We start from the raw sequence: 24,599 nt of genomic DNA on the forward strand, positions 1-24,599 counted from the left end.
ACATACAGGGTAGTTTTAGAAAAACTCCGTTTGCTTTCCAGTAGTCACCTAACCAACCCGACTCCTTGCTTGCATTCCTAATCCAGGGCAACGTCATTCATTCAAATGACATTTATTTTGCTCCTTTCTGCGTCCCCTTGAGCCAGGCACGGAGAACACAGGATGAGTCACATGAAGAGCACAGGCAAATGGGACAGTTCCCCAAACAGTGGTCCCCAGACAGTGACCCCTAATGGCTGAGGTCACTATTGCGATCTGGGAGGGACCATGGGCCACTGGGGCCTCGAAGGAGACACAGCAAATCCTTGGGGGTGCTGGCAGAGACCACCTCTGAGCTGGCTTGAAGGGGAAGGTCTTCGTGAGGCAGATGGAATGCCAGAAACAAAGTTGCCAGAGGCTTCGTGTGTAGCGCTGCGTGCTTTCCTAAACCATTGTCGTTTCTGTAATGAAACGAAGGTTAAGTGGTCTGCCTAAGGTTGCGGCTGAAGGACGGACCGCAGACCTGGAGTCTCCGTGCGGTTCGTGCTCTGTCTGCACTGAAGGCACAGGAGGGTGCTGGGGTGACGTCATTTCTGCAGCACAGGGCTCTATTATTGAATCGTTCGTCGTGTGGTATTTTTCTATGGGGTCTTGGTCTGACTCCACGTGCACCGGCCCGACTTAGGTCAGAGCCTGACTGTACACATCTGCTGAGGGTAAGGGAGACCGGAGGCTACGCGGCCAGCAACACCGCTTCCGGCGAGTTGGCTATTGAGTTTCACCTTTTCGCCCAAAGAAAAGGTACTGAGGGTAAAGCCCAAGCGTGCCCAGTCTTCTTGTCCTCGTGAAAGATTGTGCTGCCGGTTCAGAGATTTGTCTCTGAGCCTACTCTGTATGGAGGCGGTAGGGCTTATGTCGGAAGATGACATCAGAGTTACACCTGAAGGACAGCTGACACCTGCCTGCAAGATCACAGTTTCCTGGGTGGAAATGCTAGGGAGTGTGTGGGCCTCAGAACCACCTAGTATGGGCTTTGGAGAAAGTGGCAGTGGCCCGCCTTTTGCCTGTTTCCGCCAAATGTGGTAAGATTTGACTTTCTCTTCACGTCTCTGGCTGCTGGTCAGCTGAGGACAGGTCTCTGGATACCCAGTTTCCTATCTGTTCTCCTGACCTCCTGAGGGACTAGCACAAGCAAGGTGAGTGACTATGGAATGCTGAGTGAACCTTTACTAAATACACTAACAGAGCAGCATTAGGGAAAGTAAAGCATGAGGCAACTGTAAGGCAGAATTACAGCCCTAGAGGGGCAGATGCCTGAGACAGGAGAGGGCGGGGCAGTGCCAACAGGATAATTACCTTGGCCAGCTTCAAGCAGAAGGACCCCTGTCCCTGCTGCCCGCTTTATCTCCAAGGCAGAGCAGCTTTAGTAGACGTAAGTGATGGGTGGGAATGGGGCCCCAGGAACACAGAAACCACTGGTACTGGGAAGGCCGATTCTGGCGGGAGGGGCACTTGTGTTAGACACAGACATGGGCAGCCCTGGCCGGGTGGCCCAGTGGGTTGGAGCGTCGTCCTGTGCACCCAAAGGTCGCTGGTTTCGTCTGCAGTCGGGGCGGGTATGGGAGGCAACTGATCAATGTTTCTCTCTCTTCCTCTCTTTAAAATCAAACATACCGTCTGGTGAGGATGAAAGAAATAGACGTGGTTAAGCCACAGTCACCATGGAGCCTGAGTGGGCTCCCTTGCATGGGTCCCAGTGCCCTTGCGAGGCAGCAGCTCTGTTCTGGAACGCTACCGGGAGAGCACCTCACCCTTCAGCCCCTTTCTTTCTCCTCCGGTCAGGGAGATAAGATGCCAGAGTGGGGCTCGGGGAGGAGGGGTGAAAGGGACCATTTAAGGTGGTTTCTAGAACATCATCGGGGTTAGAGACGAGGAAGCACCTGTGAGATGCCTAAGTGCAGCCCCGCGGTAGGAAAGGAGCAGGGATCTGAGGTCGAAGGGCAGTGGGTGATGGACGCACTGTAAGCAGAGGTGCCTCAGGAATCGGATGGAGATGAGGTTGGGGGCGAGGAGGCTGCTTCCCACCAGGCTCAGCTTGCAGTTACTGTTTCTCACCAGCGCGGGGCAGCAGCACCCCCACGGGGCACTGGACCTCCGTGGGCAGGTCCCCAGTGGCCTTTCTGGCAGAAATACCAGGGAAGACAAGCTCCTCTCAATGCGCCTGCAGTCGTCTGCCCCACACGACTTCCTTCAAGGGGTTTCTATCAGACCCTGCCTAAAGACTGTCTCATTGACCGCGAACCTGTACTGGCTTGGTAGGCAGCCCACAGCCTTTCCACTGCGCTGAGCCCTCAGTTGGAGGAGGCCCAGCAGGAGACCTGGAAGTTGACCTTACGGCCCCTGCTGCTGACGGAAGCGGAAGCACGCCCCGCCGGGCAGGAGGCACTCCAGCGTGCCTGCTTGTGCAGTTGCTTCCTTTAAATGGGTCGATGGGACTTACATATCATCTGTGTTCCAAAAACTATTTAAGGCTGCTTTGTAAAAGTTCACACATCGCAGCAAGTTGCAGTCCTTTTTAAAAGTGGGTTTAGAAATCAGCACAAAGGGAATACAAGGGCAGGACAGGTAAGATGAAGCCAGGTATAAAGTCAGCCCAAGAAGCACCTGCTGGGAGAGAGATGAGTCCTATTGGCTTGCAGAATATAAATGAGGCTTTCTGACCTGGAAGTCAAATGAAGGCCAGAAATAGGTGGGGAATGCCCAGTTCTAGGGCAGGTGTTGGCTTTGGGGTTTCCCTGCCCACGGTGTCCCAGCAAGGTGATTTCTGGAAAACAGAGTGAGAACAGCATTCTTTACAGGTCATAAGGAAATGTGAAGGGTTACCTGGGATCCGCTGCCAGCTGACGCAGGACCTCTGTCACTCACACCCCGTCACGGCATGAGCTCCGACAGCCCTGAGAGCAGGTGGCTGCATTGCAAGGGACTTTTCAGAGTTCTTTGTAGTGCCCCAGAGTCTGCCACCCGTGACTTTTCACAGGCACATCTTGGTCAAATTCAGGAGGCTGAGTGTGTGTGTGTGTGGGGAGGGGCTGCTGTTAGCCAGGTGACTTTGGGGTAGGTTGAAAAATGCTCCCCCCACACCCCGCCAAGATATTTGGGGCAAAGATATAATTTCTGGAATTTGTAAATGTTACCTTATTTTGAAAAAAGGCCTTTACAGATGTGATTATATTAGGAATCTCGGGATCACCCGAGTATCCTGGGTTATCCAGCTGGGCCCCAAATGCCATCACAGATGTCCAGGATGTGGTGCTGTGAGGGTGGACAAGAGACTGATGTGGCTGTGAGCCAAGGGATGGCAGCCGCCACCGGAAGCTGGAAGAGGCCTGGGACAGATCCCACTTGCACCTCTGAGGGGCGTGTGGCTCTGCTGACACCTTGTCTTTGGCCCAGGGAAAGTGGCTGGACTTCTGCCCTCCAGAACTGGGAGAGAGTACATTTGTTGTTTTAATCCACCAGGCGTGTGATCTTTTGTTATGGCATCCACGGGGAACTAATACACATTTCTAGGCACCTTGACGTTCTTCCCCCTTAGCTATGTATCTGTGCCACGAAGGGGCGTGGTCATTCAATCTGCTGGCCCAATACACTGACCCTTTCAGCATCCGGTCCTCAGGATGCAGGTCCCGATGGCTCTTAGAGTCGATGGTAGTTGACAGGAATCTTCCAGGATTAAATGAGTTGATAACGATAAAGCCCTTAAAATAGGGCCTGACACAAAGTTATGGTATATATAAATATTTGTTCAATGGGAATAAATAAATCAAATCCTGTTCTGGGTACGGAGGTTCTTGCTTTTGTGATGCTTCTCCTCTGGGGGCTTCATCAGGATCCAGAGAACATGCTCAATTCAGTCTTGGGTTAAAGAACAGTTCCCTTCAGACTGTGTCCCCAGTTTTATAACAAAAGGACATGGTTAGATCTTGGGTTAAATATCAGAAAGACACAGCACAGATCTGAAGGGTCACGGCTTCCCGCTGAGGGGAGAATGGAACACATCGCCCATGTTCTTCTGCAGCTCGAGCCCTCGGAGACAAAGGACTAATATTTGAACCTGGTTTTAGTCATTTAAGTTCCCTATTTATTTAAAGCTCTCTTGTTGTTTATTCTTAACTGTATTTGAAGAACAGTAAGTTATCCCTTTTCCTAACACGGGAAAATAGACCCAAGGACCTCCCTCCCCAATTACACCAGGAGCAGAGGCCAGGGTTTTAGTCCCAATTCTGTCCCTCTATGCACCTGTGACCTCAAGCAAGACCCTTGATTCTAAGCTTCAGTGTCTTTTCAGTTTCATTTAAGACTGATTTTAAAATACTTTTAAAACATTTTAGTCATTTTTGGTCTTATTTTAAATATCTAAAAATATTCTTTTTTCGGCTCATATACACTGTTTTCCTCCGAATTTAGCTCGAAGGGCTTCAAAGGCTCTGACGGAAAGTCTTCTGACAAAAGACCACTTGTTCTTCTCCTGTGCCTTGTTAATGTCCATGCAGTGCTCTCAGAGCTGAGTCCTTCTGGCTCTGGGCTCTGCCCACAACAGGCGCCAGCGGGGGCTGTCAGGGGGCCCCTGCGTGACTGACTGGTGGCTGAGTGCGTGTGCCTTTCAGGAGAAGTGGGGACGTCTAAGAGGGATTCAACTGCTATACCTTCAAGTGGGTTTTCATAGAAACACCTTTTTTCTTGTCATTTAGACCGCATCTCGCTTTGGGGGCAGAGAGGTGGCTTGGAAAACAGACATCATTGAAAGTATCAGCATCGCCACTACCTACCTTATAACTTCCCAGTGTAACGGAGCAGCTCTGCGGTCTCAGAAACATAAACTTGCTTAAAAAGGGCAACACTTAAGAACTATAAAATGTAGGTGGTGGCCCTGTGTGTTTTCACTGTACAACCCTTTCGACATTTGTAACTTAAGTGTTTCGTCAGCACTGAGAACGCAGGGCCTCGCCAGCAGAGCTGCCCGGGCGGGCGGGCGGTGGGAGAACGGGCCACTTTCTCCACGGACCTCCTGGCCACTTGAAGGCAGCCCCTCTGCCTTCGCCCTGCTCTCACCCTTCCTGTTCTCACTCCCAGGAGTGAGGGAGTAGAGAACACGCTGAATGGAGTCGGAGACCAGAGCCGGGCCAGACGAGCTCACTGCTGCTCACAGACGCCTCGCTGCCACCAAGGAAAGGGGTATCTAATATTCAATTAAAAAAAAAAGACGAGCAAATATCTTTTTGGTGATCGGGAAAGACTGGGGATGTATGGAGTGTGCATTTATACATGGGTGATGTGTTTCTCTTCACTCACCTGAGTTAAAGATCAAAGATTTGAAAGTTATGATCCATGTAGTACATTTGATGTCGTTTTTCCGATTCCTTGTTTTTTAATTGGCTTTTTCCTTTTGGTTGAATGCCTTTGAATCAGCCCCCCCCCCCCCCCTTGCACCTTATCAGGCACAGGCTCCATCTGGTGGTCAACATCCCGTGGCTGTTCTGGGATGTCGTCTCAATCGGTCTGGTTCTGTTTTCACTTTGTCCTCGGGACAAACGACCGCTCGTGAGGCCTTCGCAGGCCGACTTTTACATGAATTCCCAGGATCACTGCAAGAGCTCCCGCAGCCCACACTTCCCAGTTGTGTCGTCAACTTTCAGTTCTCCGCACACGCGTGACACTCCGCCCTCTAGGGCTCTGCGCGCACTACCAGGGACACTGGAAAGTTCCTTTCCTTTCCCCCGCCTCTTGGAAGCCCTTCTCCACTTTGAATACTGGCGTGGGTGCTCCGACTCTGTATTTCCCTAGGGCCCTACGCTTATCTGGTACAGCACTCACCACGCTGGGCTGCAGTTAGCTGCTCCTATTTCTAAACACACGTCTTATTCTCCACTGTACTCACCGCGTCTGACACACACGCAGTAGGTGCTCAGTACTTGCTGTCTAATGAGTAAGTAAATAGTGAGTGAAAGAACTAGTGAGTGAACCAGGGCCAGAGAAAAGGGGGAAGGTGATAGTGACTTATGTAAAAACAGCTTCGTTGAGATAGAATTCACCGTTGTAAAGTACACAATTGAGTTATTTTTAGTTATTTATTTCTGGATCAGCCAATTTGAAAGGTAACAGTTACAGGGGAAGACACTGAATTGAAAATTTTAAAAAAAGTTTTAATGTCAGTTTATTCTGACTTTATTGAAAGTGTTTCTATTGTTATAAGAATACAAAATATTATTTAAAATATATCATTTAAAGTCAGTAACTTAACATTTCAATTAAAAGATATAAAAATGCCATAGGCATGAAACACAGATTTTTTTTTTTAAATTTTTAGAGAGAGTGAGGATGGGGGAGGGAAAGAGAAAGAGAGAAATATTGATTTGTTGTTCCACTTATTCATGCCTTCATTGGTTGATTCTCATATGTGCCCTGACTGGGAGCTTGAACCCTCAACCTTGGCATATTAGGGCGATACTCTGACCAGCTGAGCTACCGGACCAGGGCTGAAACACAGATTTTTACTGTGAAGCGTGAATGCGTGTTCCTCTCTTCATTTAAACGCTTACCTGAAGTGATCTGTGATGTACGCATCCTCACTTTTGCACTCCACACCCCTCGCATCTGTGTGAGCTTCTGTGTGTGTCTGTGAGAACTCACATGTGGTCAGCCTGTCTCCTGTACGCAGGGGCGAGGGGCCGTAGGGTTGGGTTTCAAATGCCGTGAGCATTGCCTTCTTTTTCAGGAAGTACATCCAAAATTTTACTCAACAGGCATGAGGAGCTTGGTTGTATCTGTCTTCTCTTCTTCCAAGGCAGCTGGTCACGCCACAGATGGTACAGAACAGAGGTGACCAAGAGGCAGAGGTCCAGCAGAGGGTCTGTGCCTACGCAGGCATGTCCTGAGCAAGCGACAGTCACCGTGACACCGTGATTTACGGAGGAAACAGATGGCGAGACTCACCAAACAGCTCTAACAAGTCTTGAGTCTGACAGAAGGGCAAGCAGCTGGTGGACTTCAAGGGGCTCGGCAACCGCCTCTACATTGCAGGTGTGGACAAGAGAGAGGAGAGTATAAGTCAGAAGTAGAAATTAGGGTCACAGGACTAGACGTCAAATGGCAGCACAAAGCAGGGACACTGGCCTGGAGGGAGCGGATGGTTGGGAAGGGCAGAAGAAGCTGTCAGCAGGATAGACTCCGGGGTCTGAGACCCTGTGGGAGTGAGTTGGGGTGGAGGTGTTAGAGGGGGCGTGAGAACGGGCTCCAGGTGCAGGAAAGACATAGATGTGGGTGTCACTGAGGATGACAAAAGTGAAGGACCCTATGGGACAGGTACTAATGTCCTAGAGGCCATCGAGTGCCAGGGGATGCTTGTGTGAGGGCCCTAGTTATCCACAGTGACATCTGTCTCACTTGAGAAGGATACCTGTCTGAACGCACGCGCACTCAGGTGCTTCCGTCCCTCTTCAGAAGTCTTGCGCTTTATAGATGGCGCAGTCACTGCCGAGGTCCCACTCCATCCTCCTGAAGAAGTAGACCATGGCGCTCTCCGCCAGCAAGCCGCACAGGACGGCGCAGAGGGAGAGCTTGCGCGTGCTGTTCAGTGTCACTGCGGGGGGAGGCGGCTGGTAAGTTCTTCAGAGCTTACGTCCGCGACATTGTCATTATTAATTGATGTGTAAATTAAGTGGTAGGAATGGGATTGCTTTTGTAAAGCTGTCTTTAGAAAATCTCTGTTTGTCCTTATTAATCTGTGCTGCTACCTCCTCCCACCTTCCCCACTGCACACCTCTGGAGAGAACCAAAGCGTCTGCGTGTAACACGGACACTCCTGCAATCAAGGCAGATTCCCATGAATATGAAAAGGAAAGATGAGGTGTGGGCTCTAAGGTCATAAAGAGAGTAGCAGGAAGAAACTGGTCCTCCTGGTCCTCCTGGTCCTCCTGAGTAGACAACAGCACCACGGCAGAGAGTATCATTTAAAACAGCGCTTCTCACAAGGTGTGGGAAAACGAGACCCACAAGGGGCCTCTCTCCCCCCTGGTGGAGTAGCCCTCGCCCTGGCTTGCTGACACCCACCACGTGAATTTGGACCAATGGTTGATAAAGTGCAGGTGACAATGGCTGTCCTGCTACCTGCACAGGACAGAGACGATGCCTAGGAAGACATTGAAAACTACGTGGTAGCATGTGGTTAAACTGAACAAACACGAAATGTGCTCTGCACAAAGCAGCGCGGAAACGTTAGGCACTGTTATTATTCTACAGAGGTTTCCAGTGTCCAACAGGTTGTATAAGAACTGTGATCGAGAAATAAGGCTATAAGCTTGATGGGCGCGGGGAGCCGAGAAGACAGAATAAAACACAAACGCACCTCTGATTGCCTGAAAATTCGAGGTGAGGACGAAGACTTTAATGAACCTCAGGCACAGCAGTGTGTATTCATGCTCCCAGATGACAGCTGGGATCAGCAAGAGCTTTCCGTAGCTCGATAATAATAAGGCTTTCAGCAGCAAGACAAAGTCGGGTTTCTTTTTGGTTGTGATAGATCGTTCTATCCACAGGAAAGTAAAAATGCCAATTAAAAAGGCAGCTTGTTCTAAGAAGGAAATGGGAAATAAAAATAAGAATGTCCCTATACAAAAATGCCATATCCCCATCAAAACAAATAAACCACAACCCAAGATGCAGCGTATCAGCTGACTTCATTAAGAAACGCTTCATCGAGATCAAATCTTTTCCCTTCCTCCTCTTTTTTTTTTTTTTTTGCCTTTTGCAGCAAATCCTTCTTAGTATAATTTCAGGAATCCATTTCAACTATTCCTTCATGAAGTATTTCGCCATCCACTGATGAAAAGGTAACTCCATTTGGACTGTAATCATCAATTTTCTGAAGTTCCTTCTTGGAAGTAGGATTCTGTTGGACCATCGTAAGTGCTCCGTCCCCACAGGAAGAACAACCAGAGAGTCGAGGGTCTTACATCTGAAAGATGGGCCCGTCCTAGGAATTTCGCAGGAAGACTTCCCTTCCTTTTCTTTGTTTATTCTCCCACTATTTATCGAGTGCCTGTTATCCACAAGGTTTTGAATGCTCTGTCACCTACACTGAAAACTTCCCTTCGTGATTTTAACCAACTTTGAGTGCAATTCCTTATCCTTCCAGAAAGTATTCATACAGAGGTCATAAAGCAGCTTATCTTTAGAAATTTTGCGAGGCTTTGCTATGAAGCTTAAAATTATATTAGGTTCTAGTTCTCGGCTAATATGATATGTTTAAGGATATTTTTAGTAGTACTGTGTACATTTGGGAATTCTCAGCATATAGATGAATTTTAAAACCTCGGGGCTGGGCGAGAGGACCAAGGGAGTGACAGCAGATAGAGAAAAAAGAGGACACGTGGTCCAGAAGGATGACATTGGACTGGGTGACAATGTTTCCTAATCAAAGAATTTTAGAGGCAGAGAGGTGTGGAAACCAGTAAGGAATAAAACGGCCACAGAAATTAATACAACACAATTCTGACCTGAGTCACAAATTTAAACTCTGAAGCATAGCCATTCCTGAACTTGTAACTTTTCCTTACACTGCATTAGTCATGACATTGGGTAATGCCTGACAATGACCAGTCTGTTTTAAAAACGAGGGGGCCAGGTCATTTTCAAACTGGAAAATTATACTTAAATTTAAGGATTTTATCGACAATATTATGTCTCAAAATATTTCGTGAAACTCTTTAAACTGATAATATCCATCTGATGGATAAAGACCATGTACTCTGATGATATTTCCATACCACAGGTGTGGTAGTAAAAAAGCAAGAAAGCAGATAATTTGAGCAAACTCACTCAGTAGGTTAGTGGTAGGACTGGAAATTAAGTCTCAAGTCCTAAACCAACTAGCTCCCTTTACCACGCGCCTCACTTGTGATCACAAGAACAAGTGCCAGGTGACTAAGAACAGAAAGCAGGGCTTGTTCCTACCTAGAGAAGCAATTGCAAACATTCTGTAGAAATCCCACTCCTTAGCATATCTGATAAAGTCGTCAGGATCAGTGTTCTGGCTTGAATCTTGAAGCTGCCACCACCTCAGATATGCCTCACAAAGCAAACAAAATATGCAGAGTTTTCCATGCATCTGGTCGTCAAAAAGACAGTGCCATTCAATTAGGTAAACAAGAATTAATTGTACTGAGTACCAATAGCTACACAGTATGTACAGCATTTGTGGTTTTGAAAAATGTCCTATGTATCCCTGGCTGGTGTGGCTCAGTGGTTAAGTGCCGGCTTGCAAATCAAAGGGTCACGGGTTCAATTCCCAGTCAGGACACATGCCTGGGTTGCGGGCCAGATACCCAGTAGGGGGCGCACAAGAGGCAACCACATATTGATGTTTTCCTTTCTTCCTCCCTTCCCTTCTCTAAAAAATAAATAAAATCTTAAAAAAAAAAGAAAAGAAAAATGTCCTATCTAGTAGTTTTTCAAATTCTGAAATGCCCATTTAAGTGCGTACTTGTATTCAGTCTGTAAGCCAGTGGTTCTTAATTAGCAATGTCTTCATCAGAATCACATGTGGAGATTTTTTCAAACACTAATGTCTGGGCCCCAATCCTGACTCAGGGTCTTTGGAAGTACATGTAGACATGCACACTCTGAAACAGTTCTGGAGGGAGGGGGGATTTCAATGTGCACCCCTAGTGAAGAGCCACAGCTTTAAATAGAAATTCAACCTTCGTTAAATAGTCAGTACTTGTCCTATAGACAGAATCAAGCATGGAATTCATATGACTTGTGGGTAGGGGGAAGTAGCGAAAGAGAAAAGATTTAATCTGAAGACTCCATGATACTGCATAAGAAACTGTCAGCCTGAGGATGGATTTTGTAAAAATACCCCTAGGCTGGATATTGGAAGACAGCAAGTAAAAGGTGCAAATCAGATGGAAATTCTGAAGGGTGTAGAATTTTAGCAAAAACAGAAACTACTAGGCAACAAGAATTGATTTTCCCCCCATCTGTTTCTCTCTGGGCTGACCTTTATTGCGACAGAGTGGAAGTGGTTCGTGCAAACCCACGCAGCACAGGACAGGGGCTCCAGCTGGCACACTGGCTCTCCTGGCTGCACTGTGGCACCGCCCGGGAGCTGGGCGGGACAGGGCTGCCTGGATCCCATCCCCAAAGACTCTGATTTCATTGGTTTTGGTTGAGGCTCTGACTTGGAAGGATTAACTATGGTCCCCTCCCTCCCTTCCAGTCATTCCGATGTGTAGGGAAGTGCGAGAATCAATGCTCTAGTAGTTTAAAAACTGCCCTGGTTACTTAACTTGGGGAGGGGCACAGGAATGCACGTTTCACTGTTATTGTCTGTGTTAGGGTTGCCCAAACTTAGGGTGCGGCCAGATTTAGCAAGTAAAAATACAGAACACCCAATGGAATGTGAGTTTCAGATAACATTTTTTTAATATGTATGTTCCATGCAATATTTGGGGATATACTAAAAATTACTTGTTGTTTATCTGATTTTCAAATTTAATTGGGTGTCCTGTATTTTATCTGTGGTTTTTTATCCAACCCAAACTTTTAAAGATTTCACAATTCAATACACTGAATATATATTTTGATAAATCCAACTTTATAAATTAGGACTTCTCTGATTAACTTCAATCTTGTGAGTCACCTCATGCATTCCTTCAAGAGTAGAGTATAAAATGCAGTAAGTTACATTTTAAAACATTTTTCTTTTAATGTTTGATTATTTCTTACAGGTGTAATTCTCTCCCTACCTGGACATATTTAACTTTATTGTTAAAAATAATTGGTGTCTGTTTCAAAAGGTAACCTACGAAAAGGCAATTCAGATTATGGTTTGTCAGTTTGTCAAAGACCACACTCTTAAACAGTCACTAAACACAGTGCAATTAAAAAAAAAAAATCAAAGTTTATTTCTAGAAATTTCTACATGCTGTCAAATAAAAACCCACCCTCATTAGGATTTCTTTTTTAGTGAAATGTTTTTTTAATTCTGTTCAAAATGATTATTATTCTTTTAAAATGCAAAAGTATCATCAAGGAAAATTAGAAAAGAAAAAAATGATCACAACTTACGTTGATTTTAGTGTTGAAGAGAATATGCCTGTAGGCCTGGGCTTTGCATAAAACAGCATTAATCAAAATTATAACAGGATCATACTCAATATATTTGTCCACAGGTTTCTGGCAGGATTTCTGAAACAATGCAAAATAATATTAGAACAAGCAAATTCATACATTCTGAAATCTTAAAGGATTTCAAAACAGCAGTCTCTTCTGGACACATAGAGTAATTTACTTAACCTTCCATTCAGATACAAACTGTTCATCTATTCAAGACTTGGTTTCAGAATATAATCTTCTAGACTACAAGTATGAATCTTTTAATCTCATATTAAGCTAAAAAGATATTGGATTTAAGACTGATTTTAGCAGAAAAGTATGCCAGAAAAATTGTACTTTTAACTTGTAGGAATTGTTATGACCTACAAATTGAAAGTACAATGTACTTTTATTGATGAATTGTTGCCTGTTGGCCAGAAGGCCCCTGGCTTTGTGGTTCTTGAAACATGATTTGGAGAAAAGGGTTCAGAAAAGTAACCCTGGGCCCAGAGCTTCTGTGAGCTACAAGTGGGCAAAGAATGAGGCACAGGGCCAACAATGCTGGGATGGCAGACAGCAAGAGAAGCTTTTTTTTACTCCAATAACATTGAGAATATGTCTCTGCTACAGGAGACACACTGGAGAATGCCGGGCTCTGTGTACAGAGCTGGGTTGTGCAACCTGGTTCTAGGTTATCCAAATCAAGGCTTCCGGGGCTCTCAGCAATTCCTATCAAATGTGTGTGTGTTGTGGATACATTTAACCCGGGCTGACATTTTTCCAAGCCAGGAGAAACGAAACCACTTGTGAGAGGAACAAATTGCAGGTGCATGCGCCTGAGTGATTATACCAACTGACAATAGGTCCACATTCACACTTTGTCCACTCCCTTGTATATTACAGGGCTTTTTTCACCCTAACCACCAGGAGATCAGAAACGGGACAAGAACATACTGACTATCTGTTATGGGACAGGTTCTTTGCTAATGCCTCCAATTTTGTGACTTTTAAACATAAGGTTACTCCCTATAAATAGACTATGAACATCTTCAGAGCAGGATTTTTACTTATTTTTGGCTTTTGTATTCCAATGTCTAGCATAGTTAGTGCGTTGGACACAATACTGTACATTTAACAACCACAAGGGATGAAACCTGAAAAAAAAAGTATTTCATGAGAATTTAATATGGATTACGGCGTGTAAGAACGGTAACATTTGTCCACCAAGAGGAGAATACCTAAAAATAAAATGGCTTTGGTGTGAACCCAAATGTCAATCCGATGTTTCGATTTCTCTGCACAACACCCACATCCATCTCCGCGCGTGGCTCCGTTCACCGGGTTAGGTCTCACGAGCAAACACAGGAGAAAGGTAGTGTACGGTAGTGAGTTCTCTATCACTACACGTGTTCATGCGAAGGTTTGACAGACCTAGGACGGGTGTGTCGAGCATCCATTTGAAGATTGTACTAGAAGACCCTGAAACTCGATTTTTATCATCCTAAAAAGCTGGGATAGATTGGTCCCCAAATCTCGCCACGCCATTTTCTTTCCAAGGACACCCCACATCTGACAACTCACGCAGATGGTTATCTTCAGCACGCCGTGGTTATAGTCTCGGTACAACTCCTTGGCCTCTTGGTTGCATTCGATACACCTGTACGGACAGGAGGACGAGGTAGCGGCAGCAGGACTCGTTGACACCTCTTCGGTGTTCCCCTTCCCCGCGGTCACCCCCTCCGGATTCCCCTTGCGGGGCCGTAGCCCACCCTGCCCACCAGTGTCCATTTCTACGCAACTGAGGCCCAGAACTTCCGATTCAGTGTGGGAGCAGACGTCAGACGCCTGACCGGAAAGTCAGCGCCGCACGGTGCTTGCTGGAATTCGTAGTCCCAATACCTGAAAAGAGCCCCGAGGCTGGGCCAGCCAGGACTACAACTCCCAAGAGGCAATGTTGTTTGTTCCCTCCCCGCCCCTTTTCCACGGCCCACCTGTCAGCCGCCGGTTAAGTCTGGGAGGCCGCTGCGCGCGGCGGGGGCCGTCGCACATGCGCTTTAAGGAAAGATGGCACCTGCCGGCTGCTGTTGCTGCTGCTGCTGTTGGGGCGGCGCTGTGGCCGCCGCGGGCGCAGCTCGGCGCGTCCTAGTGCTGCTGCTGCTGGGGGTCCTGCCCTCGGGGCCGCGCCTGGGCGCCCTGGCCACCGAGCACTACACGCCGCTGTCTCTGCTCAAGCAGGAGCTGCAGCACCGGCAGCAGCAGGAGGCCCCGACGGGCGGCGGCTGCAGCCCGCATTCTGGGGACTGGGGGGACCAGTACTCGGCCGAGTGCGGCGGTGAGTGGGCGGTGGCGGCGGCGGCGGGCGGGCGTCCGGGTCGTGGCGGGGCCGTGGGGGCTGCGGGCCCCGGGGCCGACGTGCGGGCCGCCCGGGCCCCCCAACCCCGGCCGCGGCGTGTGCTCCTGCGCGAGCCGGCTCTGCGAGGTGCCCCGCCGCTCGCACCCTCGCCGCTGCGCGCCCTCCTCCCATAGCCCAAGGCGGTGAGTAAAGAGCTGACAGCACGCTCTTGGGGCCAGGGTGGCCTCCCTGGAGTTCTAGCAATCGTTGAAAGGGTGGTGGAGGACATGGCAGGTGGCTGGGGCGGGCGCCGTTCCAACCCAGCCCCCGCGGCTGCCGTGGGAACGAGGGAGGCACTGAGGGAGGGAGGAGGATGCGCCCGGAGCAGGGATACCTGGCCCCTGCTAAGCCTGGAAATCCGGTTTCCTGGCTTCCCGGGCTGATGGCTTGTATTAACTACAGCCTCTGAAAATTCCATCCCTGGAAGAAAGAAGGGAACGAAGGAGCAAGCCCGTTTGATCTGCTCGCTGATATCTTGTTTCCGGTTGTTAAAGATTGACCTGCGATCTGTCAGGTGTTTCCCAGAAGGTAAAAAGGGCTCCACAGGCCTCGAGCCTGGTGTAAGTGCCAGAGCTGTGTGCGTAATGGAACTGGCCAGCTCATTCACGAAGGCTGGGCGCTGTTGGCTTGTTTAATAAGTCATGACAAACGTATCAGGGGCAACATACGTGCGTACGTTTCTGTTTTGAAGTTCTGTAGTGGGTGTTTTTACCCACTCCTTTGCTTTTAGAAGGCCTGGGTCCACCTAACTCACCTTTATGAAGTTCCTTTTATGGCCCTACAGCAGTGTTCTTTAGCATTATGTGCCTGGAAGAGAATAGTGTTTTTTAGTTGAGATGAGATGTCAGGATTAGCGCACTCTATCTGATTTCCTTTTAGCACAGTCTGACTTCCTTGAGGAAGTCTCACTCACGGAGAGGTACGTGACTTATTGTGTAGCAGGGCCAGCATTGTGTAGTGGAAAAAGAATGGCTACTCTGAACCAGTTAGTTGCCTGTCTTTGCAAAAGGGCCGCCTCTGTAAATTGAAGACACTATTACCTAATTACAGGCTTCTCTTTTCTTCCCAAGAGTTCTGTGAGGAAAATGAGAAGTAGCTAACACAGATTGAGTGCTTGCTGTGCGCCCCATGCTGTCGTTAAGAGCTTTAGGTCGATTAGCCTCTGCTCTTAGCCTATCAGAACCCCTGGAACTACCTCATTGAATGGTAGCTCCTTGTCTCAGATCAAATTTGGGTCCAATGAAGTCATCACTTTGCTGAGGTCCCACAGCCCTGAAAGGAGAAGCCGGGTGGTTAGGCTCCAGATAAAACTCTGTCTAAACGCTAAGTGATTGTAGCTAGGAAAGCACATCCGTAGTATTTACTGGCAAATGGTATGTAGGGGGTAAGTCTTCGTTTCGCCTTCCCTCCTGTGGTCATGTGATGCTCACTGGCGGCAGGAGACCCAGATGCTAGGCAGTGGAAGGCACAAATCGATTTACATTATGAAAGCAATTGATATTATTGGTCCAGGTGGGCCATCTCATTCTGTGGCATCAGGCTTATGCCAGTATGCCAGTGTCGTTCCAACTCTGACCTGTATTATGGGTTTTTTCCCCAGATGAAAATAGATGCCGGTTTTTATAAACTGGCCTTTGGGAGGAAGCAGCCTGCCCATTCTCCAGTCCCCTCACATATGGAGACCGTCACCTAATGTTCTCTGCTTCAGAGGAAGAACACTGTAGTGTGGGGCTTTCAGCATAATTTATTTTAGTGCCTCAGTTTTCTTTTTATCTCTCCCATGTAGTACCTCTTTTCTTAGCTTGGAATTTAAAATGTGCTGTTGCAAATGAGTGGCATGAGTCTTTCATACAGCCTCTCTGGCTGACATGAATGTCCCGTAGCCACTGACAGGTGCTAAAGTGGCTTTGCCCCTGTTGTCATCAGCCCCAGAAAATAGTTCCTAGAGTCACCTGCTTGTGTTCCTTGAACCTCTGTCTGTTTTCCTTGGCTTTACTGGCTGTGGTGTGTGAACGTGTACTGGAGAAGACTCCTGGAATGTCTCATTTCTCCCTCCTTATCCAAGACAAGCAGGTACAACCTGGACCCCTGACACCTGCCCTAGGGGTGTCCTTAGCCCTTCTCTGTCCTAAGAACAGAAGTAGGAGCAAATTCAGGATTTACTACTAACCACCCACCTGTGATTGACATAAGGTCCAGGTGAGTGCCAGGAGCCAGAGCTGCTCAGTTCTAAAGCATCAGACAGACCTGACCTCACAGCCGATCATGCCATCGGCACTTGCTGGCTCATGCACCCACAAGCCCGCCTCTGCTCTCCGGTCCCTATCCGGAGGGCAGACACGGTAGCACAGCCACTTTCAGAAGCCTCCCTGCAGCTTCAGATTCAGTGGGGTGAGTCGATGCCTGCCTGGGTCGAAACCTGAGCACTGCTCTACTGGGCTGTCTACGTCTTGTCTGAAGACAGATCCCCAGTGATTGTGGGGCCAGAGACAACGGCTGGTGGGCACCCATCTGAATAGCACACTGGCCATGGCCACGCTGTGCAGACCACCAGCAAGTGGAGCCCAGACTCAGGGGGCAGCTGGACGTCCGTGGGCTGAGCCCCACGGAGGTCTAGCTGCAGAGACAGCAAGTGTGGATGGTCCCTGTGCCATGGTCTGACTGCTCCCCAGGCCTCCTGCTTGGTGTCCTCCGGCACGTTTTAACACGGTGCTTTTGAGAAGCATGTATAACCACAAACTTCTGTTTGTCTCTCTGCTTTCCTATGGTGAAAAATAACTTTACTCTTAAAAGAAATAAAAGAACACTGTAATGTACACAAAAATTTATTCCAAATAAAAATAAATTTTCCTTGTTACCTTTGCCCTGTTATTAGTTTGGAATTGTGAGAAGAAATAATGAACAGAAGTTTTCAACTTATAAACACCATGTACATTCTTATTTAATCCTCACGACTCTGAAGTAGGTATGTTTTTATCCCCGTTTTATCGAAGGTGAAACTGAGGCAAAGAGAAGTTAGGGGAGGCTGTGCGGTGGAGTAGAACCAGGATTTGAACCTGGCCTCCCGACTGTGCCTTATCTCCGTAGTAATGTTTGCATATTAGTAACATTTCTTACGAACTTTAGTGATGAAGTGCTACACCCTTGCGCCTTGTTCGTTGAAGGTTATATATATTCTTAAATAATTTCTAGAATTTCACACTTACATGTATGAAAGTCTGCTTCACTGACCCTGATATTTTGACCTCTGGAGGTAGACTGGACCTGTTCTGTCACCGAAAAGCTGCTCTGTGCCACTAGATGCCACCCAGTGTTCTAAGGCCTCGGGGACACAGCACAGCTGGCTGAGGTCCTCCAGTGCAGCCTGTGCTCCAGGCTGGGGAGAAGGCAGCGCACCCAGGCCCGGCGATAAGTGCCCTGAAGAATAAAGAAGGGTGGGGATGCTGCTTTGAGAGGTGGCCAGGGAAGGCCGGTGGCGAGGTGACATGGGCAGGGACTTGGAGAGAGTGAGATTTGGAGAGGTCTTAGCGGAATCCGAATTTGACACGCTGGTGTTACAGAGCTGATACATTACTGTTGAATTGTTTCAACAACAACAAAAAAACTTCCGTTTTTCTTCTTTGAAAAGTATTCACACGAACAGTGAGTTTTTGTGATTTGTTTTCTTTTCACTGTCTCCTTGAGACTTTTTTTGTCTGTTCCTGTGAGGTAGTTTGTACTTTGTTGTAGTTTTCAAATAACCATCTTCTAACTCGTTATTCATGCTTAAGGCCTCAGTCAAGTTCAGGAATTTAGAACCTGAAGTCATTTTCTTTAGTTTGTTGAAATTAATAACCCCAGATCTGAGTTTATTTCCCCATAGTTCTTAGTGGGGGAAAGAGCGTTAATGTCTCTCTGCCTAATTTGGGAGTTTTAACTCTAGAAAAATAAGGAAGTAACCAGCAACCTAGCTCTGAGTTTTTGACAGTCATTAGGACTTTAAAGACTGTCAATATCTGGCATCTTAATTGAGGAACCAGGCATTTAAATACCATATTTTGCCATGTATAATGTGCACTTTTTTGGCCCAAATTTTTGAGGGAAAAATAAGGATGCATATTCTACATAGGTAGTATTAAGTTAATAATAAACGTTGAAACAAAAGATTTTTTTCCCCCTGAAAGTTTGGGCCAAAAATGTGGGTGCACATTTTACACAGCAAAATACGGTAAATGAAATCGGTCTGATTGCTCACAGCACTTAAATCACTGCTGTGCCTTAGAGGTGATAAGGAACCCATAAAGGGGAACTTTTATAATGAGAGCTATTTCCTTTTTTGTTCCAGCTACAGGAAGTTAACCAAATTTTACCCTCAGTCATGGCAACTGTAGTGACCCTTACTGTTAGTGTTATTTTCTCAATCCTTTTTTGCCTTGGCCCTGACTTTCTGTTTGTTATCACATACAGCTTTGTGACAGGTCTCTTCTAATCTCTTTAAAGGCACGCTCGGGCGTATTTGCCTGCGTAAGGTAGCTGGCCGAGGCTGAGACTCGGGGTGATGCCGCGATTCGCATGGTGTTTTCTTGCCCAGCTCTGGCCTGAGGGTGTCTGCCTTTCTTTGCTAACTGAGCAGCATCTTTCAGCAAGTCCTGTGGTTGGGGAGTTGCTTTCTGTAGTGTGAGTCTGAGAAGATGCTAGTCCATGGTATTTGCACGCTCATTAGCTTTTTTATATAGGTCTATTTTCATTAGGAATGACATTTATCTTTAGACAGGTCTGTACACTGGTAGGCATGTTCAGCTTTGGGTGATGAGGGTTAACTTTCTTTCCCTCTGGATGGAGGCAGAAGACACGTGGCCTGGGCTTTAGCATCTACCCGACATGGAATGTGATGACGGGAAGTGGCCGAGCACTTTCTGTGTAAAAGCTTTTCAGGAAGTCTGGTTTGCCGCGTGTAGACGTGGCTTGATTTCATCGCTTTAATGCTTGGCTGACGTTTAAAGCTTCCCCTTTTCACAGCGTGGTATTTTAAGGAGATCATCTTTATGTTTGTTCTTGTTTTCTTGCACATGAATCTACACAAAATTTATTGAAGTAGTGGAATTTTAATACTCTTCATTTGGGGTTAATCCTCTTCACCATTTTCCTTCTGTTGTCTTATTTTTACTGTTTATTGAAATATGACATATGCGGAAAATGCATGTATTACAAATATATTGCTGCACGAATTTTCACAAACTGAACAACTTGTGTAACTAGAAAAAAATAACCCAAATCAGTAAGTGACATCTGCTCTTAAGCTAACTGATACAGTCCCATTCCATGGTACTCTAAGTTCGTTTGAAAGACTCACTGTGGCTTTATTTCTGCTTCAGGAACCAGCACGGTGCAGTGCTTCACACTGCTCAGGGCTGGCGCGCTTTACAGAGACCCTCAGGGCTCCTGTGTCGATGGTCCCTCCCCTGCTCGCCACCTCTTCTGCACGAAAGATGTCTCTCCTGACTTTCCTCCTGTGTTGGGGATGTTCTAAGTGTCTCTGGGTCCCTTGTCACTAATGCTTTCACATCACTGCCTAACTCTGCGTCAGCTTTCCCGGTAGTATGGGTGTATGGGAAAGTCTTCAGCTCCTAAAGGTACACGCCCCTTCGAGCACCAGGTACATCGTGCATCCATCCGGGGCAGAACCCCAGGCTCAGTGACCGCCTTGTGGGCTCACTGACCAGCTGCCCGGTTTGTGGGCGCTCTCCACCCTGTTCTGTTCTTGCACTGGTGCCGCTTAATTTGCTCCCATGGCTCTTTCCCCTTCCTTGCAGCTGCCTGACTCCTTCTCTTTTGTTGTATAGTTCTTTACCTGTGTTACCACTTTTCTGTGGGTTAGTAGGGCTTCCATCAGATTACAGTCAGGCTTTGTTGAAATGCCATTCTGTCTCTTTAAGGCAGCTTTGCAGATCTTGTTCTAATGGATTATATGTGGATTTTATGATCGAATTCTCAGTAGCCAGCCTCTATTTTCAGGGTGGTTGTTGATAACTCACACATCTCAGGTGCCAAATAATATTTTATTAGGATAAAAGAAGCATACAGATTCTTCAGAGGGGACTTTTTCCTGTTGCTACATTCTAAAGGAAATTTACCGCTGGGACCACGGAGCATTGTAAGGGTCCATGGCTCTCTTATAAATGCAGAAATTGATAAAAAGCAAAAGGCACTGCAGTTCGATGCTACATAGGAGCTGGTTGGCCTACAGGTAGCTCCTCCAGCCAGAATAATGCTGTCTGCTCTTCCCAGGTTATTCTACACCTGAGACTAGAATTGGCAAGAACTGTCTGGCACCTGACTTCCAGGTCATGGCCGGTCCATAGGAGAAGCTCAGGCACCCTTGCTTTCGGGTGCAGTCGGCACGCTGTCTATCACGACGAGAGTGAGGTGGCCAGTGATGAGCACAGCCCAGCGGCTGTTGGATTCTTAGAAACGTTTTCCTTCAGGGATTGGCCGTAGATCTGCTGTTTGCAGGCTTTCAGGCAGTTTCCTTTGTGGACATGAACGTGTGACAAGTACATGCTGCTTCCAAAGCGACCTTCTCGTCTCACTAGAGGGTAATGCCCTCCTCTGCTCTGACCAAGAAAGAGCCCAAGAAAGAACTTCCGTGCTTCCCCACCACCCTGACATCAGCCAGTCTGCGGCTTCTGCCTGCAGGCCGCTCTCCTCCTGTGTGAGGTGTTATTCCTTCTTGTCTCCCGACCGCATCCCTGTGGTTGTCACGGCCCCCATCTCGAAAAGACAAGCAACGAAGTCAGGACCAGTGTCTTTCCAGCCACTGCCTCAGCTCTCTGCTTCCTGTTGCAGCCGAGATGTATATAAGCTCCGCCTCCATGTCTCCAGGGTTCTCTGGAACCTTCCACCATCAGCCCTGTTGGGGAGGAAACATTTCTCCTCTGCCCTTCCAGGTCCTTCTGGCGGGCCTAAGAATTACACTGACATGGGACAGACGAACAGGAAAAAAGCACAGTTTAATTTTGTTCATACGGGAACTCCATACGGGTAGAAGCCCACAGGCAGTGGGGCAGTGGGGGCTTCTAGGCCGTCCTCAGCTAAGGAGAAAGGGGGCGGGGTCTGGGACCCAGAGGGAAGGCAGGCAGGCCACAGGGAGATGGTAGGAACAGATGTTTGCTAAACCAATGTTTGCCATGCCGTGAAGAGACAAAGGGACACAGAGGGGACTCTCAGGTCTGGCCAACTCCTCAGCTCATGACACTTGGCTCAATCTGTGTCCCCATCTTTGGTAATGGCTCTCCTCCTGCTGCTACAGGCCCTCTATCGAAATTCTGGGCAGCTAAGGGAGAGGTAAAGAAAAACTTCCTGAGTCTTCTGTTTGTTGTCTCCACCCACACTGCTCTTGAACTTCAAGTCAGCTGTGTGTGAGGTGTGGAGGAAAGAGGCTGGGTGGCGTTGCTCTGCCTAAACAGTTTATTACCAGCTCTCGGCGCTGGCAGAGGGAGTGGGGCAAATGCACCCTGGACCTTTACTGAGGTGATGTCCCCAGGTGTAGATATGGGAAGTCTCGGCTTTGCTGTTCATTCGTTTGTGCCTTTGAACGTGTCTATTAATGTTGAACCTATTTCCCCACATGTCCATTGAGCCTAAGGTTCTGGTGATCAAGTTCATATCGACAGCTCTTATCTCTATCTGGAATTTCCTAACAGCGTGCGAGGCAGCTTCCAGTTCAGCTCACGAACGCTTGACTCAAACTCAAAGGCGGCTCTTCCATCAGAACCCATTCTGCCTCTCAAGCTTCCAGTTCCAGGTAGTGGCGCCAGTCCTCTCCTGGCTGCACAGACCAGAAGCCGGTGCCTTTTCCCACTTGCCAAGCCCAGTTTTTCTTAAAGCCCTGTCGTTTTTACTTTGCGTTTCTCTTTCAACTGTGACCCTCCATTTCAACCGAGTGGCCTCTGCCTTCGTTTGGACTCGGCCCACCTGGCCTCCCTGCCCTGGTCCCCCGTCCCCACCTCACCCACCTGCCAGTGATCCTGCCGAAGCCTGCGATGGCTTCTTCGTGGTCAAGAAGAAAGGGGAAAAATGAACTGGATACTCAGCTTGAGAAACAAGACGATGGATAAGGGAAATGGGAAGGATTAAAAGAACCAACACAATAAATGAGCTAGAGGCAGGTCAACAATAGAACTGGTAAATAGATCCGAGATTTGGTTCTTTAAGAAGAAGAAAATAGATGAACCTGCCAGGGCTAACACACGGGAGAGAGCAGATGCAAACGTCCGTGGTGAGTGAGGGGATGGCTGCACAGCAGAGCCTTTAGAGTAGGAGAGAGCTGTGCGGACATCTCTGCCGACGCGGTTAAAACAGGAGGCAATAAAGAAATGTCCGGGAAGACGATGCAGACGAAAAGGACGAGATTCTGTAATGTGTTTTGGGACTGGTTCTGCAGTAATCACCATTAAATTTTACTTGTAGGACCTAAGCAAGGAGGGAGGGAAGCAGAGGCTTTTCTTAATTTCATGGGAGATCTATAACCATTTAAATATAGCTCCTTGGGTTACTATTGTAACACAATTCAAGCCATAGTGAGTTAAATATTTTTATGTTAAAGAACAAATTTAATTTCCTGTTCCAGACAACTTTAATTATAATTCTTACAAACTTTTTTTTTAATATAACAGAGAAAAACACTGATGCCAGAACTTAATACACTTGGGGGGGGGGGGGAAGAAAGCTATAACATAGTTATAAAAATCCTAAATAAAATATTTATAAACTGCAGCCAGCCGGCAATTAAAAGAATAATTTGCCTTGGTCAGTTAGTTTATTCTAGACGAGCAAAGATGGTTCAACTTTTTAAAAAGTTGGATTAATCACCTTGATAGGTCCAAAGAGAAAAATCATGTGATTATTTTAAAGAAATATCCAAAAGCACTTGATAAAATCAGCCAGCTCACCTGATTTGAAATTTTCAGTAAAACAAAGAACAGGAGACTCTTTCCTTTGTATGGTAAAACACACCAAGCCTAACCCATAGCCACATGCAGAAGCTTCCCACTGGATGTTTATATAAATGTTACATGAGAAAGTTTTATCATCAAAAGCTGAGGAAATTGCGGGTCATTAAATAAAATATTAATGTCAGGGATATGCAGGAGTACCTTTTGTCACTAGTATTATTGAGCACTTTTGCGGAGGTCTTATCCAGTACAATAAAATGCCAAATGAGTATAAATATTTAAAATACCTTGATATAATTGCATGCAGATGATGTAATTATTCACTGAGTAAATGGAGCCGTTAATAGAGCTGTTGAGTCCAATAATGTGGGCAGATAAAATATTCAGCTCTAGTTGGTTAAGAAGACGAAAGATGTACAGTGTGCTTATCCCTGCCTGGGCCGCCCTCCCAGTCCTGCCAACCTCCCACGGACCTTCACCCGATAAACCCTTAACTGCGCCCGGGGCTCCTGTCACCAGTTCACGGCACACAGTCCAGGACCCCCTGCACTGCTTTGCCCAAGTGGAACCTCAGCAAGTTACTTCGTCTCTGCCTCATTTTCCCTAACTTTAAAATGGGAATGACAAGGGTGCCTGTCTATACGAGGTGCACCCGTATCAGTGTTAGCTGATGTTTTTGTCCTCAGGAGAACCTCCCCTACACAGGCCACTTGGGAGTGTGCTGGCTTGTAGCTCTTACACTGCTGTGGTTTTCCATCCTTTGTGTGACTCCAATTACTGTTGTCCCCCCCGCCCCCACTGAACCGTAATCCCTGCTGACAAGGACAGGGGTCGTCTCTGGTTTTGACAGTCACGGAGGCTCAAGCAGGGACTGGAATAGAATACATGCTCAACAAATACGTATCAAATCAATGATTATCAAGCAGTTTTTAAAATCACAACAAACTTGAATCGTTACATCCTGTATAAAAATTACAAAGTTCCAAATGGGTTCATAAAAGACTTGAATGGAAAGATTAAACTTTGTAAAGAAGTCAAGTAATCCTCTCAATCTGCAATTTTAATGTATTTTCCAATAAAAGTCAGAGGGATATGATTTTTGTTTTGGAACCTTAACAAAATTTACCTAAAGTTTACCT

At 47.1% G+C, this 24,599-nt stretch overlaps 2 protein-coding genes across 6 annotated transcripts in view; one reads left to right on the top strand and one right to left on the bottom strand.

The window, feature by feature from the left end:
- Positions 1–6,093: 6,093 nt before the first annotated feature.
- ARV1 (ARV1 homolog, fatty acid homeostasis modulator) lies at positions 6,094–13,970 on the bottom strand. 2 transcript variants are annotated; one of them, XM_024561889.3, is made up of 6 exons: positions 13,717–13,970; positions 12,109–12,228; positions 9,991–10,144; positions 8,384–8,563; positions 7,436–7,618; positions 6,094–7,048 (listed from the first exon to the last, which is right to left on the bottom strand). In XM_024561889.3, the coding sequence occupies exons 1-5, from the start codon at positions 13,921–13,923 to the stop codon at positions 7,476–7,478; spliced, it is 804 nt and encodes a 267-aa protein (XP_024417657.3). In that variant the 5' UTR covers positions 13,924–13,970; the 3' UTR covers positions 6,094–7,048; positions 7,436–7,475. The 2 variants fall into 2 exon arrangements, with proteins under 2 accessions (XP_024417657.3, XP_024417656.2); XM_024561888.4 differs by having other exon boundaries at positions 8,384–8,608; positions 13,717–13,969.
- A 200-nt stretch (positions 13,971–14,170) lies between these two features.
- TTC13 (tetratricopeptide repeat domain 13) overlaps positions 14,171–24,599 on the top strand; it is a 63,268-nt gene continuing 52,839 nt past the window's right edge. For all 4 annotated transcript variants that reach the window (XM_053912554.1, XM_053912555.1, XM_053912556.1 and 1 more), the window contains exon 1: positions 14,171–14,467. In XM_053912554.1, the coding sequence (XP_053768529.1) occupies positions 14,200–14,467 (268 nt within the window). In that variant the 5' untranslated portion in view covers positions 14,171–14,199. The remainder of the gene's footprint in view (positions 14,468–24,599) is intronic.

This window comes from Desmodus rotundus, chromosome 10 (assembly GCF_022682495.2).
Source record: "Desmodus rotundus isolate HL8 chromosome 10, HLdesRot8A.1, whole genome shotgun sequence".
NCBI lineage: Eukaryota > Metazoa > Chordata > Mammalia > Chiroptera > Phyllostomidae > Desmodus > Desmodus rotundus.